The following is a 23601-nucleotide window of genomic DNA, read 5'->3' as shown; positions in this document are numbered from 1 at the left end:
GCCTTCTCTGTCTGATGTCTACTCTTCCCTGTTTGAGTGACACTTTGTTCTTTAGGCTGGGCCACAGATAGCCTGCGGGAAACCACAGGGAATGTTGACTAAGTTCCAGAACAGCAAAGAGACAGCTGCAGACAGTGCCCTGCTACAGAGAAGAGCTGTGGGAAGCCTGGGAGGATGTGCCGTGTGGGCTCTGTGGGGTGCCGGGGCTCATTCTTCTCAGACGTGGAAGACCTCAGAGCTGTGTTTGTTTCCTCTACCTCATGGAAGTCTGTCTTCATCAAGGAGCTCGTTGAAGGCGGGGTGGACTGCATGAGCTCTTAAGCTTAAGGGACCAGCTCTTGATCCCTGCACCCTCCTTCCTCGCCTCTCGGTCCACCTGGACTGTGGCCTGGCCTAGCCTGGCCCTCCAGCACTCACCATATGCGTGTTCCACATGCTGGCTCTCTGTTCCTGCTGCCATACTCTCGTAGCACCACAGTGCTGTTGATCAGAGCTGAGTGGCAAGCTTCTTTTAGGACTCATTGGAGAATTTCAAGTGAACATTTCCTGAGCTGCCTTTGAACAGTACCACCTATGCAGACATGTCTCCTCTCATCACCTTCTCCAAAGCTGTGGTCTCTGACTACCACATCTCTCTGAAGTGAGGATCCTGTTGTGCATCCTGATCTAGTCAGAGTGACTCACCACAAGTTTCTCATACCTGAACTTTATGGAGAACAGTTAACCACTAAGCATCCTTGGGGCTCTGTGGAGCCGGCAGCACCTGTGGTCTAGCTGGGCCTTGCTTCTCCACTCACTCTCCATCCTTAACACCCAGTTTGGGAGGCTCCCTGCCTACATGTTTCTAAGACTTCTGCTATGTGGTTACTCGAGGGGCTCAGTATTCTTCTAGAAGTCCTTATAATACACTCTCTTGAAGAGTGCCTCTAATTAAGACTGAGAATGTCTAAGCACTGAGTTCATTGTCTAGGCTGCAATGACTGGGGTGTAGTTCAGGAGTACAGCTCAGGCCTGGCACACTGACTCACACCTATAATCACAGCCCTCAGAGACTATGGCCAGATTGTGAGTTCAAGACTAGCCTGGGATACAAAGAAAAACCCATCTTTAAAAAATACACACCTCAGCTATTTACCCAGAGGGCCATTTCTAGGTTCTTTGAACAGAGTGGGAGACAAAAGACCCCAGAGGACTGACTACTTTAGGCCTCTGCGCCTCAGAGATGCACAGGCACTTAGTAGTTTTACTCAAGGTCCTGCAAAATGCATAGGCCCCCAAATAACAGACACTTTGAGTGTGACCATGGGCTGGGAGTGTCCTGTGGTGACCCTAAGCCTCAGCTGAGAAGCCTGTGTGTGCACGAAGCACGGTGATGTGGGAGAGGTCACCGTCACCTTGGTTTAGCTCCCCTACAAGCCATCCTTGTCCTCTTTGGTTTGGCATCATAGTTCCATGAGCTCCAGTGTTTCTGTGGTTCTTACCTGGCTGTTGATGTGGCACATGGTGTAAGGACTGGAGGAAAAAACCCAAAATAGTCTGAGGTGTTTTTGCACAGGTCCTTGGGCTCAGTGGACTTTACACAGTGTTCTCATGGGGCCAATGAAATTGTTCAGCAGGTAAAAGTCCTTGCCTTGTTAGTGCAGGGGCGCGCGTGCATGCACACACACACTACACCACCACCACCACCACCACCACTCTGCATGCACCCAGGCAACTTAAGTCTTATTTTTAAAGAAAGCTTTCTTATGACACCCACCTGTTTGAGTGACAGTGCCTTGCATTTTATAAGGGAGGCTACAGCTCCGATTACCCAACTCTCTATGTTTGTAGGCTTCCTCTGTCAGGCAGATGTGCCCAATGGTTAGTTTTGACAGAGGCTGCATCCCTCAATACTACAGAAGGACGTGGTGAGGATGTAGTTGGGAACTGGGAGCCTGAGTGCTAAGTCTAAGTGATGATTCCAAGTGGGGCTGGACATGGGTGTCAATAACTGTGCTCTGATCATTTAGGTCTCTCTTTATAGGGCATCTTTTATGACCAAGACTGTCCAGTACCAAAATGAGCTACATAAATTCCTAATCTGGGATACAGCTGGACAAGAACGAGTAAGTCACTCTTTAATTTACTATGTTTTTCTGAGGCCCAGACCAAATTACAGCTCCAGCTAAACTGTCAGCGTCCCTGTCATTCGCCGTTCTTCACTTCTTTGCACCAGAGACACATTTACTTCCATTTGCATGGGCCAGCCTTTTTCTTTTCAATTAGAGCCACGAAGTCCACTGATGGAGGAAGTGATAATGGGCGCTGAGGGCGTCTTTATGCTTCTCAGTGTCTTAGTGTAAGTGCTGACTAGCTGGCCTGATGAAGTTCCTTGAGCAGAGAGTGTGATTTGGGGCTTCATCCTCTAGGAAAGCTGTAAAAGAGTTAGTAGTAGAAGGGAGAATTAAGCACAGCTCATTTATACCGCCTTTTAAAAGCTAAAGAGGGAACTTTACAGCATATAAACTTTGAGGGTTAAGTGGATGGATTAGCTAATGCAGTGCCTTGTGACAGGCACTTACATGCCTGACAGGGAGCCTGTCCATAGCTCTGGCTGTCCCCACCTCAGGGTAGAGCGGTGGAATGCTGTGGCTGCACAGTGGGATGGGAACTGAGGAAGGTGGGGGGAGCAGGAGTAGACATGGAAGGGGGTGCAGAAGCACACCCTCAGCCTCATTCCATTCTGGGTACTAAGTCCAGTGTCCTTGGTGAGGTGCATACAGTGGCCGTCCTATTATTCAGCTGCAGTTTAGTTTTGTTTTCAAATGATTCTATCCAGAGTACCCGGTGGGTGCAAGGTATTGTCCTAAGCTCTTAAAAAAGTAAACCTGAAGTAATGAGGAAAATGGTTTGTCATCACACTCTGACATAAGACCGCATTCTCTGTGTGGCATAGAGGCTGACAGTGAAGGAATGGTGCACTGGCATCCCACTGTGCATGTGAGCAGAGAGGTCTTGCCTCAGCCTTACTGCTGGCTGCTTTCAGTTTTAATGTTGTATGTCACCTATCAGAGCTGCCGCCCTTCTGTTTGCATCTAGCATGGGGCATTAGGATGGCTGTCACCAGCACTCTTCTGTCCTGCAGAAATATTGCTTTCCACTGTCCTACAGGATGTATCTGTACACTGCCCTACCACTGTGCCAAATAGCCCAAAACATGGACTTTTCCTAGCAGTAATAGACTTGTCCTTCCACAGGATCCCAGGGTTTGGTTACCCCCATAGCATATGTTTAATGCCCAAATGCTACCATACAGGCTCCATTATCATGGTGACTTCTTATATCATGAGAGTGGAATGGATGCCTAGGCAAGCCCCTCCCCTCTTCTTAAGTGATCATAGGAGCCTGAGAACCATGACTGACTGCTTTGGCAGATAGTGCTGCTCTGTGGTACCATCTAGCCTTTCTTGCATGAAGTACCATCTTGCATCCCAGAGTTGGGCAAGAGATGCTAAAAGGCCAGGCCAGAGATGGAGTCCTTGACCAGGAGATGCTACAGTCAGAAGAGAATCAGGAGAAGAATACCAGGTGTGGCCAGTTGTCTCTGTACAGAGGGACGTGCCCAGGTCTCCAGTTTTCAGGGTTAGTTCAAGGATTACCCATTCATCCAGGGCTAGGTCTTCAAGGCCTTGTAGGCCAGCTCTAGCTGGACTCTGTTCTGTGGCAGTGAGTGTGTGCTTCTCCAGTGTGCCACACAGCTCTGTATTCTCTTGTCTGTCTTCCTGTCCTCTGCCTGGTAACTGTCCAGCCTTGGAGCCTACCTCCGTCACGCAGAGAGGAGCTGTCCTCACATTCTGGTTGCCAGAAAGCTGTGCTTCTTACACTAGATCTGGAGGCCATCTTGCATTCTCCAACAGCTCTGCTGGCCACTCATTTCTTCAGCGCTCCACTCCGCTGCTGGGCTTCGGCTGCCTTTACTGCCACTCAAGTGGTGTGCAGCCTTTGCTCCACCCATTCCTGGCTCATATCACTGTAGAAGAGAGCCCCAGTACTGTGAGGAATATGGATCAGACACTGCCGTCTTCTTGCTGGCCCTTCCTCACCTCTAGCCGTGTTCTAAGGGGCTGTGCAACCCATGTGTCCGGCTGCACTGTTCTGCTGCCTCCACGGCAGATCTGCCACCAGGCCTCGCATAAACTGCTCCTTCTCACTGGCGGACACCTCCTCCATCACTCACAGGCTTCCTACCAGCTGTTGGTGTCAGGCAAAATGTCATCTCTCTGGGTTTTTCCTACCTCCCTGTACCTGAACAGGGCCCCAGGTTCATTCTCTTGTCATTGCTGGTATTCATTTTAAAGACCCTCATTACAAGTGTCTGTTCAGCTGTCTACCTTTATTGACAGCTTCTCCCACCAAGATGCAAAGGTAAAGAGCTGTACCTGCATGTCCTGCTTGCTGTGGTAGTCCAGTGCCCGGCACAGTGCCCAAAGGCAGACAAACGCCCAGGAGTTTGTTGGGTGGCAGCAGATGAACTCTATGTCCTGGATAGTCTTTGCTTGCCTTTTCAGCCATGGGATTGTCACCTATTTTCCTACTTTTCTGTCTTCCATTAGACTGTTAACCTCTGTGAGAGGCAGGGACTGCTTCCCGCCCCTGGCACATGGCATTGATGTTGGTGCTATGTCAGCTGGTTGGTAGTCCATCTTGTCACCAATAAGGACAGAGCCTTCCTTCCTACTGTGAGTCCTGCGTGACTCCAGCGATAAGTCTCTGCTGCTAACATGTTTATTGCTTAGCTCTGTAGTGTTGAGACTCATGATAGGGACCCAAAACCATTGCAGAATGAAAGGCTTTTTTGATGAACTGAACAAACGTCCTCCCCATTTGACCCTCACATCTGTTACCACATGTAGTTCTAAACGATGGGTTTTCTGACAAGTTTGAACATACCACAAGGTGATTTCACTAAGTCAATGAAAGCAAGTAAGAAGTGAATGGTATGTGAGTCCTTGGCTGAGGGAGCTGGTTACATTAAAAGGAGAGAAGTGCTGAGAAGACGGCGGCTTGTATATCAAAAGGTTAAGAAGCGCTTAGGATAACAGACTGGAGCCCTCAGATGTTTTTTCAAAGCAACTGCTTCTGTGAGGCCTATGAGAGTCCACTGTGAGATGAAAGGTCCCATGTTGTGCTCCCATTCGTTCCTAGCAGAAGCCCCTCACCACACTGTCTCCTCGCCAACTCACATTTCTCTAAAAATCAGACCCTGGCTGTAAAAATAAGCCCAAGGTTTCTCAAGTGCCAGGTTAAATGAAACTTGTTTTCATGATTAAATTTATTTTCTTAAGACTGAACATTTGTGAGTCCTTTGTCCACTGTTCACAGTTTGAGTGAGCTAGCTTATTTTGTCCTACTTAACCCCCAGCACATGCACAGATGGCTCCCATGAATGCATGTCGTAAGTAAATGCAGGACAGCATCCCCAGTGCTGGCCAACTGTGTGACAGTCTGGAAGCTGCTCAGTCACACCTGTAGCAGCCATATTTACAACCCTGTATTTTCCTGTGCTTGCCCTGGCTGACTGTTCCACAGAGTGGAGGCAACCATTTCCCACCAGTATTCACATAAGAAATTGTTAGTGCTTAAATTGGAGCAAGGGTGGCTTAGGAGCATGTATGGCATCTGGGATGGCAGATCGTGGGCCGCATTGAACCAGCCACCCACGCTTGTAAATAAAGTTTTGTTGGAACCCAGCAATGCTTGACTGTGCTTTTACTCTACAGTAGTAATCCTGGTGGTGAAAATACAATAATACCATGACAGAAATCAGAAGGCCACAGAGCTGAAGCTGTTGGCTTGTCTGGTCCACAATGGGAAAGCTTGCTGTCCCCTAATCCAGAGCCAGGTTTGAGGATGACACCCATGGAGTCTCCTTATCTGCGTCAGTCATCTTTCATCACCAGAACAATAATGGAGCCTTTCAAAGTCAGCACAGGAGTGTTATGGCCACCCTGGCTTGTAAATGTTGGATAACACTTTACAAAGAAGTTGTTTGAAAGTGTTACCAAACAACCAATGACCAAGGCTGAAGCAGCATATGAGGGCATAGTCCAGGCCTCACAGCATACCCAGCCAGCTCCCAGGAATGTGGCACAGAGTAGCAAGGAGTCAAGTAGAAAAATGTCTTGTCTTTTCTTTTTCTTGTTTGTTCGCTTGCTTGCATGCTTGGTTTTTCAACCCTGGCTGTCCTGGAACTCACTTTGGAGACCAGGCTGGCCTCAAACTCACAGAGATCTACCTGCCTCTGCCACCTGAATGCTGGGATTACAGGCGTGCACTACTACCAACCAGCCAGGAAATGGAGATTATGATAGTAGTCTGAAGAGTGCTAGAGCAGCAAGTGGAAAGGTTCATCCCAGAAAGGAGGGCCCTACAGTCTCTTTAGAAGCCCTCCTCAAGCCTTTGTGAATGTACAGAGGGGACATTGCAGAACTCAACAAGACTAAGCAGACTCGAAGCTTCCTCTTAGAGCAGAGCTTAAACCCAGTCCACCACATTCGAGGGTGTTGGTAAGTCCTTAAGCATTCTGATAAAGGATCTCATTCAGAGGAGGGACCGTGTCCTGGACTCCAGACCTAGTCCAGATAGAGCCATCCTAACAGTGTACAAAACCAGTCTCAGGATGGCAAGTTACCTACCACTCTTCAAAATGAGTGTGGCAGCTAGCTGATGTGTGGTCACAGTTGTTACATGTGTGGGGAAGCGAGAACAGAGGATGACCCTCTGATGAGAATCTGCAGCCAGAGTTGAAAGCAGCCCTTTAAATATGTCCAAACGTTCACAGAATGGCAGACTGACTGCAGATGGGCAGCTTGTGCAGAAAGAAAGTTCATGAAGAATATAGTGGGAATGCTAAGATTGAAAGCCACAATGTCAAGAAGTACGATTGGCTGGTGGGCAGATCTCTTGGAAGAATAAGGAAGGAGAGGCACAGAAACTTGGCCAGCTGAGTAGAGCAGAACCGGCACCCGGAAGGAATGAAGAAGTGAGAGAGGTGCAGGACAAAGACAGTATTTCAGTAGTTGATGGCTGAGTTCTTCCAGTTTGTTGAGACATCAACTCTAAACTCCAAGGCCTTCAGCAAACCTTTAACTACAACAAGGACCCTAGTCAGACTGCCAAAAACTGAAGAGAAAGAGAAAACCCTCAATCAGCCAGAGATATATTATAATCCAGAGAACAGTATGAGTGGGGTTGACTTCTCACAGAAACAGTGGAGGCAGGCCAGTGGATAGTCTCTGGCACACTTTGGGCATGCAAACAAGTTCATCTGCCAAAGTCATCTTCCAAATAGAACCAAAGTAGTTGTGGGAAAGTAAAAGCAGAGAGTTCAGTAGTTGCAACCCCACAGACGTCTACTCACAGCCTAAAGAAAGAATGAGCAGTGCAGGTGATAGAGGGTGAAATCTTGCTCTCCTCGTCACATCTTCTGCCCAGCGAGCTCTTTCATTCAACAGTTAGGATGTTTGGGGCATTTAGCAGCAGCAGCCAAAGAGCAGAGATGTGGAGTCGGTTAGATTGATGCAAGAGTCTTAACAGGCGAGAACAAATTCATGTAAGGTTCTGATATTTTATAGGAAGCAGACATTTAAAACGGACTAGAAAACGCTGTGTTGTAGTTGCAAGAACAACCAGCTGGTAAGTAATGCAGGAAAGCATAGCTAAAATGCTGGGGGCTAGGGCGAGACACACTAGGCCTAGAGTTTGATCCGCGGCACCACATAAGCCAGGTAGCTTACACCTGTAAGTTTGTAATGTCTTTACTCAGGAGACTGGGGTGGGAGTATCAGCAATTTAGGGTCATCCTTGGCTAGATCAAGAATTCAAGACCAGCCAGGGATACTAAAACTTACTATAGAAGAGAGGAAGAAAAGAGGAATAGGACCAATTTTGCAAATTTGAACAAATTTTCAGCAAAGTCCTAGACCTGTGTGCACACACAGCAGATAGATTCTTACCCTTGAAACCACCAAGCACCCCACTGAGTGGGCAGAGGTGTCAAAACTGCCATGTGACAGATCTCAGCTGTGGTGCTTAAAGAAATGTGTGCAGAGGAGAGAAAATGAGCAGTTGAAAAGGACATTCTATGCAGATTATAAGCGCAAGGCAAACCACTGCAGTTGTGTTCCATCTACCAATGGAGTTGAGGACAGGCGCTGTGATCAGGGTTAGAGATCTCAGGGATTGTCTATGTTGACAGAGATGCTTTGTCTATGTGATGAGCATTTACTGGGGATTTATGTGTCAACTTCCATACTGTAGACCTGCAATCTGCTTTTCTTGGTGTGAATCTCACCTTACAGGTCTTTAGAGAAAGAAATGACCCTCTAAAAATGCCATCACAGTACATCCATAGTGGAGGCAGCTAGGGCCGTGAACCCAGTTCCGTCTACATGCCACCGTCTTGTTTTCTTACCGTGTGCCAGTCAGTCCAACCTTCTGTTTGTCGGAGGCGGAGAGGACTGAGACAGTCTGGCTTGTAGCTCTTGGTTACCTACAGTGCACAGAGCCATGACAGTCCGTCAGCTTCCATCATGGGTGTTGCAGTCCTAATGCCACTATGTTACCAAAAGGTGGCCATGAGACACACAGGCATGCTTTGTGTGTTCTGTGTACACCCAGTGCTCTCTTGAGTAGCAGGATGCAGGACATGGATGACACATCACTCTTGGGGACCAGGCTTCAGAGTCATGGTGTAAGATGAAGGTATGATACTTGGTGGGGGAGGGGAAGCCACACTGAAACATTTCCCTAGACCCAGATCTGAGTGGGAAAAGGGCTCCTCATTCCATACCCCACACTCCTCCAAGGAAGTGGCCACTGAATTTCCCGTGCTTTGAGGGTGCTCCTCTCCCTTCTGTATCCCTCTCCAGTGTGTGGTGGGAGGAGACAGCAGCTGCTTGCATGGTCACATTGTGGAAGAGAAATGAGACCTCTGCACAGAGATATCAGAAAACAAGGTGCAAACTCATTTAAGTAGTGAATTTAAATGTGCATTCGCATCGAGGACAATCAACGTCTAGATTACAGTGTAGTCTCTAGGACACTCAGTAATGCAGCCGCTTCTCGGGGAACTGTTTACAGCAGAGTTTTTATATCTTCCTAGTTTGGGAAGCCAAAGTTTAAAGGACTATTCAACAAATGAATTTGGGAATTACAACATTGAGTTCAATTAAAAAGCTTTTTTAGCTGAAACAATTGTTTGTTTATTGCCCCATATTCAATTCCTATAAAGCTGTTTCTAGACTATCTTGTGGGACATTCCAGCACTGCAGTGTCTTCGCCTTTGGTGATTATGGGTCTTTTGCTGTAAAGCATTATGCCATCTTCAGTAGCTTCAGAGAAAGATTACCTTTGTTCAGGGATAATGGACTTCAAAGTCTGGTAAGAGGGACATCTTTAACTGGACACCCCAGTGTCATTGCTTCTTCTCCTCTCTGCAGTTCCGGGCGTTGGCACCGATGTACTATCGAGGCTCAGCAGCAGCCATCATTGTTTATGACATCACAAAAGAAGTAAGGCTTTATTCATTTTTTTTCTTAGATGTCATCATCTCTCTGTTGTTCAGGCCTCTAGATGCTCCCCTTTCATATTACAGGAGACGTTTTCAACATTGAAGAACTGGGTGAGAGAGCTCCGCCAGCACGGGCCCCCTAGCATCGTTGTCGCCATTGCTGGGAACAAGTGCGATCTTACTGATGTCAGGTGAGTCATTAGGCATGAGACTCCCATGCTGATTAGGTGCTCTTTTTCTATTGAGCCATAGTCAGCATAAGAGTCTAGCTTTTATTTTACCTCTGACATTGAAAAATTCCTTCAAGCTAAAGTGAAGACTTAAGGCATTTGGAGTTAATTATATTACATGTAGACAGTGTGTAATTTACTCAGCCATTGGTGGTATCACACGTGACATTATCTGAGGTCATTGCCTCCCCAGGCTGCAATTATAAAAGGTGTATTTTATTGACAGTTTGTGTGCACCCCGTCTGATTCCTAGAGTCTTCCTTTCATTTTGTTGGTGCGAGGTGATTGTTTAATGATCTTATCAGGAAGAGCATGTACCTGTAAAGACTGTCTGGGATCAAGCTACAGATGATGGAGGCACCCTTCTGCTGTCTGGGGGATAGGAGTGGGGGAGGTTATAAGGGGCAGAGCCTCTGATTGGCAATTGTTGCCTTCCAGAGAAGTCATGGAGAGAGACGCTAAGGACTACGCCGATTCCATTCATGCCATCTTTGTAGAGACCAGCGCAAAAAACGCCATCAACATCAATGAACTCTTTATAGAAATTAGTAAGTACCTCTGCGTCTTTTGTTTCCTCTGTTTTGGGCAGACACAAACAGAATTGTCTTTGTAGTTAGAATATCAGCTTGTTTGACGTAGTCTCTGAGATGGTCCATGAAAGGAAACTTGAGCCGCTAAGAAGAACCAGTGTCTCTCTCATGGTGGGGTTTCTGGGTGTGGCTTGGTAATGAGCGCCTTCCCAAAGAGAATGCCTCTCAGGATCGGAGCCACCCTCTGTTCTCTTTAAATGTGTTTCATCAAGACCAAGAAATAAACAAACTAGGGTCTGGAAAGACGGCTTAGTGGTTACGATCATACACTGCTCTTCCAGAGGACCTGAGTTTGATTCCCAGCATTCACATCGCACTCAGAACCACCTGTAACTCCAGCTCCCGAGGATCCAGTTCTGGCCTCTGCGCACAGCTGCACTTGTGCACTTATACCTGTACGAAGACGTACACAGAGTTAAAATACTAAAGACTTCTAGACAGAAAATGAACAGAATAGCTCAAGGGAAATGAGATGTGTGTCTGGTCTATCTTAGGAAAACCCCAAAATTAGTCCTTGGCAAGGGACAGGTCAGTCCTCTTCCCCCTTCTCTTCCTTCAGAGTGTTAAGGTGTAGACGGTAGGAGAGAGGGGCACTGCTTCTTGCCTTTGGGACTCTGTGTAGATTGCATCTGTGTTTATTCATTTTATTCAAATTTGTCAAAATATTTATTGGGAGCTGTTCCAGACTCAAGGGATCCACCTAAAGAAGATGGACGCAGCCTTTGCTCTCTTGGAGTGCATGTTCTGTCGAGGGAGTCGGGCGCTGAGCTCCAGATAAATAGAATCATTTCAGATACTAATAAGATAGGACAAAAGCAATTGAGGGAGATGAAGGAATTCGTGCAGACCATCCCGGGGAGCCCCTCTGGGGAAGAGAGTTGGAAGCTGAGGCCTGATGAAGGAAGATGGCTAGGGAAGGGCTCTGAGGCAGTGGGATGGGAGCCGAGGCCTGATAGTGCAGGCCTTGAAGAGTGGCATGATTTGCTTTAATTGAGCACAGCTAGTTCCTGCGTGGAGGGAGGAGCCGTCCAGGCGAAGTGCACTGGCCTGCTACCGGCCCTTAGATGGAGGCCCAACGTAGCTGGAAGCTAGAAGGGCGCTTGGCCTTCATGGAGGTAAAAGTGAAGCATTACAGGGCCCACCAGAGCCGCACAGGGACCGCCCGAGGCAGCAGGCCTGTGCTATGCTGCCCACGGCTGGGCCTGTTGCAGCAGTTGGGCCACTCTGGGTTCTGGAGTTTAGTGTGCTGCTCTATTTTCATTTTGTGTTGCTCTTCTGAGACAGGGTCTCAGAGTCTTACCCTGTAGCTCAGGCAAGTACGAGTCCACACATCTACCCTGTGATAGTTCAGATGACTCAGAGAATCTGGAGTTTTATGTCTGTGTTCCATTGTGTCATTCTGGCCATTAAACCTTTTTAGAGTCCTTTTAGACATCAGCCAGCCAGTGGTCTGCCTCTGGCACACTCAAGCACTTCTAAGACTGTCATAACTAGCAGATAGCCAGGTTCAATCTTGAAAGGCAGCATATGTTTTGTCAGGAGCCTTAACTGTCTTTTTAATGTCTGTATGTAGCATGTTGTATGTTGAAGCTATTCCTGGATTTGTTGTAGGTTCCTTTCCTAGTTTTAAAAATAAACAGGTTGTAGACTATACGAGCAACAACTCCCTATACCAAAACCTGACAGGGTACTGTGGTAGTGACTTTCCTGTCATGTTCAAAGCCTTGTGTTCAGTTGCCAGCACTGCAAAGAGAAACAGACAGACACGCATAGCACACACCTGTAACTGAGAAGAATTAACCATGGCCGAGGAGATGAGACCAGACAAAGATAGGAGCCTAGTTTATCATTTGCTCATCAAGCATTGTCAGATACCTGGCACCTGGCACACAGGCTTTGGGTTGAAGTGTGATGTACACATAAAAGGATAGTACTTCAGAAGCACAAAGGCAGTGGGTTGTCTCAGAACACAGCCTGTGTGTGGCACTCGGAGTCACAGCTGCTCCTACCCCAAAGGATGACCCATCTGATAGACAGCTCTTCAGTTGCTTCCGTTTCCCATATTTTATTTTACTTTGTTTTGTTTTGTGGTGGTGGTGGTGGTGGTTGGTTGGTTGGTTGGTTCTGAGACAGACTCTCACTGTGTAGCTCAGGCTGGCCTGGAACTCAAAAGATACCCACCTACTTCTGCCTCCCACATGCTGCTATTAAAGGCTGTGCCAGACTTTACTGCTGTATCTCCTCCATTGTCTTCATCTTCTGTAGCTCAGGCTGGGCTCACGGTCACTCTGTGACTGAGGATGACTCTGACAGCCTTCTTTCTCTCCCTCTAGACTCTGAATACACTTGTACCACCATGCCTCATGCCCTAGACGAGGAATTGAACCCAGGACTTGATGTGTGCTAGGCAGGCACTCTTCCGACTGAGCCTCATTACTAGCCCTACTTGCCCTTCTGTGTCTGACTTGTGTTGTGTATTACATGCTGACATTGCCTGTACATCCCATGCAACTGCAACTGCAAAACATGTATTCTCGTGGCTGGTGTGTGTTAGTGTCAGAACTCAAAGTTGGGAAGGGAAGACATGGGGACTGTGGACAGGATAGCGCATTCCACCATTGACAAACACTGGACAGTTGTTTCTAACTCAGGGCAGCTGCAGGCTGCACTTTTAAACATCCTGTGTCCTCTAGGGAACATCTGGGTGCAATTTTGCTTGGTATTTCTGAGCCCAAGAGAAAGATCGCTGGGCCATTAGATTTGCATGTTTTCCCGTGACTTTACTGCCAAACAGTTTGCAAAGCGGTAGTTGTACCAGCTGCTGCCCACAGCAGTGGTGTGTGGGATTTCTTCCCTGCCAGTCTGTAGGAGAGGCAGGACCTACATCCCCATGTCTGCCTTGAAGCTTAGCACCTGTCTGCCTACAGACTTCCTACTGAGTCAGCACCCACCACCCTAACAACTTGTGCTTTGTTCTGGGTATCAGCCCCTGGTTGACTGTGTATGTTGGAAGTAACTTCCTGGTGGTTTGGTTTCTGAGTTCATTTTGTCCTTACTTTCCTTTATGATGAGCATAGTTCCTGCTTAAGAAACCATGAGCTGTGCCCACACCATAGAAGATGTCTCCTCTATAACGTTTGAAAATCTTTTGTCAAATTTTAGTCGCCTTTATGGTACCAGCTGTATTTCTGTTTCTGTTTATTCAGAAAACCATAACAAGAACCTTTAAGAGACTTGTAACTGTATTTGTGATGTCTTCACAGCAGTGTTGCAGTACATTGGAAAGTTGAGGACACTTTGTATCCATTAGAAGTGATACTCTGTCCTTTCTACACAGGTTACATCCCACAGTGGAGATCCCTCGAAACTTTGCAGCCACATCCAGAGAGTTGTCAGGGATTGTCTCTCAGCCTTGCTGATGTCAGAAGATGTCCCTGTGTGTTAATTCCCTGTTTAGACAGACAGACAGACAGCCTCGCTCTCTGCCTGGTACTGTGCCATAGAAATGTGGGCATGCCTCAGTAGAAAGCAGGCAGGACTAAGGGCTGTGGTCCAGCTTGAGGATGCCAGTCACAGAGAACAAGGCCCCCGAGCTGCTGGTGTCCTGGGGCCTGGAACATGAGGCGCTGGAATGGCTCAGAGTGGGGAGGGTAGAAAAGTCTCTGTGCAAGAAGCAGCTTTGAGCCGTGTCGGCCAGGTGGATAGGTGGGTGGTAGAAGGCTTTTCTCAAAGTTGACATTAGCCTCACAGAGCCATAAAGTGAAGCTTGCCCTCCCCTGTGATGTCATGAGAGAGAAAATGCCACAGCTCTTCAGAAAGCAGCCTGGCAGCACCTGCCAAATGTTAAATTGTGCTAGGTAGTCACTGGGAACGTGATGTATCTGTCAGATAAATGCCCTGGAGTAGAACAGTGCCCTGGCTTCTCTTCCTTTTCTTTAACAGCCCCTACCCTCAACCCCCCACCCCTGCACACCACAGTCGCTCAAAACACTGAAATGCTAGGGATTGTAGCTGAATGGTTAGTCTAGGAGACAATGCACATGGTCAGCTGTTCAGACCAACAGCAGCCCACTATGTACTGTGAGAGACAATCCTGGGGGACAGAGGAGTGGGATACATCCAGGAGTTCCCATACCCCTGTAGTGGCCTCTACCTGAGACATGGAATAGGGCCTGGTTTTTTTGTTTTATGTTGCTTTTAATGTGTATGCATTGCCGGCTCAAGAGGAAGTATTTTCAATCTAATTTTTGTGTTCAAAAAGTTTACTAAATGCTGTTTAGCATCTTTATTTGCATCCTGGAATAGAAATATAAGATGTTAGTTTAAACATTAGTGACATCTGAAAGACTTGTAGCTTCCGGTGCAGTGGCAATGTATTGTTGTCTGCTGTGGCAGGTGTCCTGAGGGCTCAGCACTAGGTGATGCTTGGTCATCTTCCTGTCGTACTTGGAACCTGCCACGCTGCGCTGCCATTGCTTCCTGGGTGAACTGTTCTAGAGCATTGCCAAAAGAGTGTTTGAGTAGGAAGAGATCAGGAAGTCAAGCTTGTTCCCTCCTCTCCTCACTGGTGCAGGTCGAAGAATTCCATCCACCGATGCTACTCCAGCCTCTAGCGGCAAGGGCTTCAAACTCCGAAGACAGCCATCGGAGCCAAAGCGAAGCTGCTGCTGACGACCCAGGGGCCCACCCTGATGAAGAAGCAAGTGGTCCTGGATGTTGCAGGAGAGCAGGGCCAATGGAAGCCGCCTCGTGCTCAGGAGTCGCCTTTATGCAAAAGGACTCAGAGAAACTGGCTGTTTGGTTCTCCTGGAAGACTGCAGTGGGTGTTTCCATCTTTAGACTTGTGCCAGTGGCCTCTGGCATGCAATGGGACCACATCCTTGGCTGTTGACATAGCTGAAGGAGCATCTGATGTCTGGATGGTAGGATTGAACTGCTGGTACTTTTGTAATCAGGATGTCCTGTATCACTTGTAAAGGGAAATGAGCACTTTGGTGCATCTTAGGGAAAAGCTGTGGAGATGATCATCTTCGTGGCCATCATCTCTAGTGTCAGTCGCATCATGTAAGATGTAGAAAGTGATCACAAGTGGAAGGATGGTTGTTCTAGGACAGCGTCCACCATCTCTAATGCACTTTCACACATGGCAGCAGCAGCGGCTACTGCCTGGTTCACCTTGGGTTTGCTTCTGACCCTGTATGTGTCACCACACACACTAGTTCTATTGTTACCACTCTAAATAAACTCTCATGGTCCAGGTGATGTTGTTGAGAGGCTGCCTAAAGCCGGTAGAGTTGCATGTGTCTGAACTGATGAGCAGTGGTTTAAAAAGAAAGAACAAAGGAAATGATTCTTTTGGTGGTGTTTTGTTGGTAGTGGTTTTTTTTTTCCTTTGGCCAGGTATTTTGGTGGGAAAAACAAGTGTGTGCTGCCTAGCATATGTAAATATGTAGTCTATATTTATGAGACCATTGCTTAAAAATTATAAATTATGTAAATAGATTAATAATGTCTGAATTCCATTCAGTACTCATTTAGTCCTGTGCCCAGTCTCATGTGAGCCCACCCAGTTTTCAGCCTGTCCACAGGAAACGCTGAAGCCATTTACATTGTGCAGAAGCATGGAGCACTCAGCTCACAGCTTCCTTCCTCTTCCCCCTCGCCCTTCTGCATCCCATCTGGAAATGGTAATAAAGACATATGCCTCCTTGACAAGCCTGACTAGTCCTTCCTGCCTGGGGCGAGAGTGAGCCCAGCACCAGCCATTCACCTGAGGCAAGCAAGACGCTCCTCTTAGCTCCTCCAGTGAGCTCAGAGCAACTGTTCTAGGAGTGCTCTGCTTACTAACAGCCTGGCTCACCTCTCCCTCCTTTATTTTCTCTTGCCTCTGTCAGTGCTTTGCACTCTTTTCCCTCAGGAGCCTAATGAGGTTTTTAATATAATCTAAAAATAAAGCACCCAAGTGAAGCTGCTGGAAATTTGTTCCTGGCCTAATTTGGCACCCTTCCATCCCAAGTATTGTAAGGGAAGGAAATTTACAAGATTAAATAGGAAATGAAACAGCTTGAATTTCAAACCAAATTGTGTTTTCAGAGCTGTCCTTAAACTGAACAGTCAAAACTTTTAAAAACAATTGTTACTACTTTATGCCCCTCCTGTACGTGCTTAAAATGGAGCGGTTTTATTGGACAGCAGGCAACCCAGGTGACGCCAGGCCTGACTGAGGCCTTGTAAACGTCTCAAGTTGTTTATTCTTACTGAAGTCAGACTTCAAACACCTTCTATATAAACAAAAACAAAGCTGCTTGGCTCATGTGGATTAGGATGCCCACGTGAGACCCTTTCTGTCTCATTTCACCAAAAGATGGTGTAAATTCACAGCCTGAAGAGTTAGTAAATTCTAGCAGTCCAGGCACATCAGTGTGCAGAACAGCACCTCTCTCCCACTGTGCTCTGCTGTATCCAGTGGCTGCTCTCCCCTGTGGCGCCTGGCATCTCTAGCGTGGTTCCCTCTCATGTGACATGTAGGGAGTGACTCTGGCCACAGCTGCATGTCTTATCAACAGGATGAGAAGCACCATGTCTCCCTCACCCTCTCTGTCACCAGTCCCTCCTGGAGACAGAGGGGTGTCCACGCACTCCTCAATGACAGCAGATCTCAGTCGGGCCCACAGGTGATGGCTCAGTGTGCACAGGCAGATTCCCCACGTACTTTCTTCTTATAAAATGCATAGTAAAATGTAGTCAGACGTGGTGCTGTATCTTGACCCCGTCGTAGATTAAGGAGTCTAATATACATTTCTTTGTTTTCCTAGCCGCGTCTTAGGAGAAATAGCCAGACTCCAAAGGCATTAAGACACAGTCCTTCCATAAACGTCTTCAGCTCCCTCCTGATGCAGGGCCATTTTTAAAAGCTTTGAAGACCGAACAGAAGGGGTAGATCTTTAATTAACTGCCGCTGTACATTGATCTCTTTCAGAGAAACTGAAAGAAGCTCCTTGCAGGTGTCCGGTCCTAGGAACCACTGTCTCTCCGTCTCTCCTTCTACATAAGTGTTTTTCTGATTCTGTGATAACTAATTAACTATCATTTGGTGATTAAAAGAACATAAAGTGAGAGTCTGATTAAGTGTCCTTCAGTGTAAACGATGTGAGAAGTGATTGGAGAGAAACACCTACCACAAGCCCTTCTGGTTCCCAGTGAAACGCCATTACCCGCCTGTCAGCTGCCGCCGAGACAAGCGCTGAACATGGCAGCTGAGAGATTTACTCCTTTTTACGTGGCCCCGGTCCCTGTTTATGATGATGTTTGAAGTGCCCGCCTCCTCTCACCGGGCTTCTGTCCCTTCTATACCTACGCAGTCAAAGTGTTGGGAGTTTCTTATGAGGGGCCAGTGTCCTTGTTGACATTAGCTGTCCTCTGGATTTTTTAGGATATGGAAAGGGGGTGACCCACATTTAATTATAGAACTTCTTTGTAAGTCTTACATCTATTACGTATCTCTAGGAGGGAAGCGGGTTTGGGGGCTTTCTAAAGCTCTAAGAGATACAGTACTGAAGGTGCCTTGTAGGTAGCTGACTTGGGCACTCCAGAGGGTCTGCTGCTGTATTTCAAGGGTACTGTGTTTGAATGGGTGCATTTGGTTTGGGATGCACTGCATGCCAGCACATCAGCCTCCACGTCCCAGAAGGCAATGGTTCACGGCCTTCTGTCCTTTTCTGTCGCAAAAGAAGTTGATGAGGGTTCACCTCAGCGCTTCTTCACTCACTCTGTCAGAACACACAGAGCGTAACCCATGGCCCTCAGAGTGTAAGATGGCACACCCTGTGTTGTCTCTGTAGCCAGGCCCTGTGTCTGCAAGGCCGTGCTGGACTTACGAGAGAATCCTTGCTTGGGGAAAGGTGGGTCTGATCTAACCTGCAGTCCCGCCTTAGAACATGGCAGCCTGGCAGCCTGGCTTCTCACTAAGCTCATCAGACTGACTGCCCAGTGCAGAATGACAGCAGGGAGTTAGGACATGGAATCCCTTGGAAGTCCTTACTTAAATGTGTATTGAAGGGATGAGCAACACAACCTTTGTTTGATTTCAAGATAATGCTCCTCTGCCTCTTAACAGCTCATCGGTCTTTAAGGAAGAAATTGGGTGTACCTTCAAGATTCAATCTGTCACCTGTGCCTTCCTTGGTCTCCTTGGCTTCTCAAAAAGGAAAAAAAGAAAAAAAAAAGTTGAGTGATATAATGCTTAAGATAGCCTGTGAATGAGATTGTTTTGAATGGGGTTGGTAAGGTGGCTCAGCAGGTCAAGACACTTGCTGCCAAGGCTGATAATACAACCTGCACAGTGGGAGAAGAATTTCACAAGTTGTCCTCTGGACTTCATACATGTCCTCACGTATACACAAATTAGTAAATGTCATAACTTAAAATATTCTGAGGAGCAAATTATCTAGACAATAAACAAGAACAAACAGTGACGTTTTAGAAAAGGAGGGTCAGGTAGAATTTAGCCTGGGACTTAAGGGAATGACCTCAGTGAACGCCCTGTGACAACAGAGATGCCCATCTTGGCTTCCAGTAATAGAAAAACCAGGCAACTTGATTATCTGATTTGCGAGAAATGTTAATGGAATTCCAGGGCATTTGTCCTGTTTTATGTGCAAATGAAAGTCTAAAAAATATTAGAAGGATATGGCCCCTCTCTGGAGCCTCCCTTCTGCATCTCAGACGGTGATGAGTGAGGGGCCTGCCAGGCTGAAGTTCATTAGACAGGCTGCGAAGGGCAAGTGAACAGAGCTCAGAACGCCATATTTCTCAGCTCGTCCTTCAGGGTGCTCTCAGCACGCAGGAGAGTGATTTACTCTCTGGAGCTAGGACTTCACCAGCATAGATCAAGTTTAATTTGATGGTCTGTACTATCAGAAATAACTAATACCTGTGTTCTTTCCTCTCAGAGAGTAATCAATTATAGATGTGCTAGGCTATTTTGGCTTCAAAACAAAAGGATTCAGAAGTTTAATAATAAAAAAGATCTCAGCCCTTCCATCGATTCCTTTTATTATGTTGAACATTCTAGATAGCAAGATTAGAATGTATAAATAGTGGATGGTGAGATTAAAACCATAATGTCTAACAAACTTAAGGAAAAAAAATGTTTTAATTTGCGGAGCTCATTTTCTGGTGCCCAGCGCCTCATCAAAATGCTGCATAATTACAAGCAGGGACCCGGTAGCTCTTTCACAGACAGGACTTAAGTGCCAAGCTCTGTCTGCCAACTAATGGGGAGTCCTAAGACAATAATGATTTTTTTTTTAAGAGCCTTCTTTAATTGACAGTTTTCAATGGTTGGTCTTAATGTCCTTCTTAATCGCACAGTAGAAACGGCCTACTGGCTTCCTCAGCCACTTCTTGACTCAGGAACCTCCTACTGTTGAGGCGGGTTGTTTGCTGCGGCCCATTGGAGAGAATTGTCTTTAAAATAGCACGTTGCACACGGGGCCCATGGTCTGTACTCAGAACTAACACTGTCAAGGAGGCCCCAAGCTTTTATAGCCAAGTTCTGTGCTCCATCCACTGCTCCTTGAGACAGGTCTGGCGTCAGCTGCTGGAGTCCACCCCACGTTCCCCTACTCCAGTGCATTGCCAGGCCCTGCCCACAGTTGCGCTGCTGAGGACTACTCCTAATGTCGCCCCACCATCGCTAACACTTGGTATTTATACTTGACTGATCCATCCAACCCCTTGGGAAACCTTGGAAGCGAGGCAGGGAGTTGAGGTTACTGCATGGTGCATGAAACCCCTTAACTCGGTTCATGCCCATGGTATCAGAGGGGCCAGTCAGCTTGGTGGGGGAGGATGATTGGCAGCTGGTTAGTCAGTGCAGCTATAGTGGCCCTATTTTTAAGCCATTTGTTGTGCTGTGTAGATGGAGCTTTATCGCCCTGGGAAGGATCTTTTTTTTTTTTTTAACTCGTCCCACTCACTCTTTCCATCATTTTCCGTCATGAGCTGCTCACGCCGGCATCAATCATGGCTCTGCCCTTCAGAACGTACAGCCTGCCTTCTATATGATGGGCGCTGGGTTCTTGCCTTGCCCTCATTTTCTGTGGGCTCCCCCTCGGGGACCCTGTCCTGGCCACCTCAGCATACAACGCATGTCCTTCTCTGTGGGGTAAGGAGCCCCCAGGAATTCGAGGACGTACGTCAGTGGGCAGCATGAGCCCACGAGGCAAGCACAACTGAGTGATAGAACGTCACTGTCGCTGGTGACGGGATGATGGGCCCAAGCATCAGAACTCCACGGTTTCTAAGAGAGCACTTGTTGATGAGCTTAAAAGTCCAAGCCAGACAACTAGAGAAAAAAGAAAGCCTACGCCTTTATACCAGCAGTCCTTTCTCCTAAGAGTGCCATCTCTTGTCCAAGACCCAGTGCAAGGAGTCCGAGACCTGTGCCTTTTATAATAGCATCTATAATTTAAAAAACAAAAACAAAAAACAAAAAATCAAGCTGCTCCTGATGTCCCAAGCCTGTTAGCACTCTAAATAGCCTGAAACCAAAGCCACGGCTTCACAACGAATGACATACTGCCTAGTTACCTGTAACACAATACTAGGGTGAGGATTTGCCAAGCCTGTATGGATGTGTAGTGACTATTTTTGCAGCTGGACCTTGGGCTGGACCTAAGTCTATGTAAACTGTATGATTTCTGTTTTGTTTATAAATGCTGACAAAACTCGGGCCTTCTGCTGTTTTGACATAAGATTTTCTTTTGTGTACTTTTGTTTGCAGATGTGGATCTGGCATACTTTGGAACAGTGTTCCTTCAGCTTGACTTCTGTCATATGCCTTTATAGAATGTGGCATGCCCTGTCACTATAAGATCTGTGTTAAGAACGGTGCAAACATTTGTTAATAAAATGCTATGTTTACAGATGCATGATGCAGCCTCCAGTGCTCTCTCAGTTGAGTGGAATTCATCACAATTCTTGTTTTGTTTTGTTTGAGTTGGCATCTCCGTGTACATAGCCCAAGCCTAGTGAATTCAGCCTTCCTAGGTCGCAGGGGTTTCAGGTTATGGTACCACACCCATCACCCTTCATATCCTTCTGACCACATATTCCAAAGGCGTTTCACACAGGGTTTGGATATAGAGCTCCAGAAGGCTGGTGACGTGTGGTGGTGTCTGGTGGAGGTCGGTGCATCTGTGTGGTGTGTGGTGGAGGGTTGGTGCATGTGTGGTGTCTGGTGGAGGTTGGTGCATCTGTGTGGTGTCTGGTGGAGGGTTGGTGCATCTGTGTGGTGTCTGGTGGAGGTTGGTGCATCTGTGTGGTGTCTGGTGGAGGTTGGTGCATGTGTGGTGTCTGGTGGAGGGTTGGTGCATCTGTGTGGTGTCTGGTGGAGGTTGGTGCATCTGTGTGGTGTGTGGTGGAGGGTTGGTGCATGTGTGGTGTGTGGTGGAGGTTGATGCATCTGTGTGGTGTCTGGTGGAGGTTGGTGCATCTGTGTGGTGTGTGGTGGAGGGTTGGTGCATGTGTGGTGTCTGGTGGAGGGTTGGTGCATCTGTGTGGTGTCTGGTGGAGGTTGGTGCATCTGTGTGGTGTCTGGTGGAGGTTGGTGCATCTGTGTGGTGTCTGGTGGAGGGTTAGTGTAACTGTGGTGGTGTCTGGTGGAAGGTTGGTGTATTAACCAGGTATAAACACACATGGAGCATACCCATCCTTACAAGCCACAGTGTTGAGAGCCCTCATATGACTCAGGTAAAGTAACTTTCATACACATTGGGTGACTTGCTGTATTTTTCATTTAAAAACTATATAAACATGTACAGAAAACACTATTTATCTGTGTCAGGCCCAACAGTAGTGTGCACACTCCCAGGAGCATCTCTGCCTTATTTGGTGTGATTTTGTATCTGGGCCTCTGTGTGTGCCTGCCTGTCTGTGTGTGCCTACATACACATGTAGAGGCCATAAGACCACCACTACGTTGCTCTCCACCTTAATTTTTGAGACAAGATCTCTCGCTGAACATGGAGCTCACCGACTGGTCAGAGTGGCCAGCAAATTGCACCGCTCCCCTTTGTTGCCCCCTAGGTCGCAGCATTGACGTGACAGGCACTTATGTTCTGCCACCCGTGTCCTTCACGTGGGTGCCGGGAATCAGACGCAGATCCTTGTTCCTGAAGAGCATCTCTCCAGCCCTTGTTTCCTGACCCCACGGAATTACCCAGGCTGCTTTCACATGTTTTATGTGAACTCTGCGCAGCCATGTGGGTGTACTGTTGGGTCCGGCCTTGAGCCGGAATAGCACAAAGTGCATACATTCACTCCTGCCTACATCTCTCCCGTGCAAACAGGCTCCTGCCATATGTCCACGCTGTATCCATAGGCGTTGGGTTGCTTCCAACTCTTTGCTATTATGAATATGCTTTGACCAACATTCATGGTTGTCTGGTTGGTTTATTGGTGCTTGTGTTGTTTTTTATTTCTTTCACTCTAGGCCTGAGTATCCTGGAATTCACTCTGCAGTTCTGGCTGGCCTGGAACTCACAGAGAGCCCCCTACCTCTTGCATGCTGGGATGGCAGGTGTGAGCCCCAACCCAGCTCTGTTCTGTGGTGTAGTCATGACATTTCTCTTGGGCACATCCTGGGAGTAGCACCCCTGGCTCCCAGCAGGTGTGTAGTATTTGTCCGGTTTTTGCTTGGCTAGATGCACATTTCTATGCCCCTCCTTAGAACCTGCCAGCAGCATAGAAGAATTCCTGCTGCTCAGTCTCCCTGTTTACAGACTAGAAGTACATCCCTCACTGCCAGCAGTAGTCACTTCTGAAGAGAGAGGTTGGGTGACAGACACCTGCCACACTGTAGAGAATGTTCAAGCTTCTACTGTGCGTATAATCTTCCTTGTTTCCAGAACAAAACCAGTGGAAGCAGAGAACCCATTCCTAAAAGTTGATCTCTGACCTTGTGCATGCCAGCACAGAGGCGTGCCTACATTCACATCTTACCCCAAAACAATACATTTTTAAGACTTTAGGGCTGTCGTTTGTGTCACTGCTCTCTGTGCCCTGTACTGAGTGAACTTACTGTCTCCGCTCTGGTCTGAATGGCAAATGCTTTCACCAGCTGACCAAATTCTTACATGCTATGCAGGCTTCAAAGACCTTACACAGCCTCTAAAAACACAGATTAAAAACAAGTTCGTAAAACCTCCTGCACCTCTCTCCTGCCTTC

At 47.4% G+C, this 23601-nt stretch overlaps 1 protein-coding gene across 1 annotated transcript in view; it reads left to right on the top strand.

Annotated features, from left to right (window-relative positions):
- Window positions 1-21304, top strand: part of RAB22A (RAB22A, member RAS oncogene family) — a 47748-nt gene extending 26444 nt beyond the window's left edge. The window contains exons 3-7 of the mRNA XM_084775321.1: window positions 2024-2105; window positions 9480-9551; window positions 9635-9741; window positions 10219-10328; window positions 14944-21304. Coding sequence (XP_084631447.1) covers window positions 2024-2105; window positions 9480-9551; window positions 9635-9741; window positions 10219-10328; window positions 14944-15041 — 469 coding nt within the window. The 3' untranslated portion in view covers window positions 15042-21304. The remainder of the gene's footprint in view (window positions 1-2023; window positions 2106-9479; window positions 9552-9634; window positions 9742-10218; window positions 10329-14943) is intronic.
- Window positions 21305-23601: the final 2297 nt, after the last annotated feature.

This window comes from Acomys minous, assembly GCF_964271855.1.
Source record: "Acomys minous genome assembly, chromosome: 3".
NCBI lineage: Eukaryota > Metazoa > Chordata > Mammalia > Rodentia > Muridae > Acomys > Acomys minous.
The sequence above is the reverse complement of the archived record's forward strand: the minus strand, read 5'-3'. Positions and strand labels throughout refer to the sequence as shown.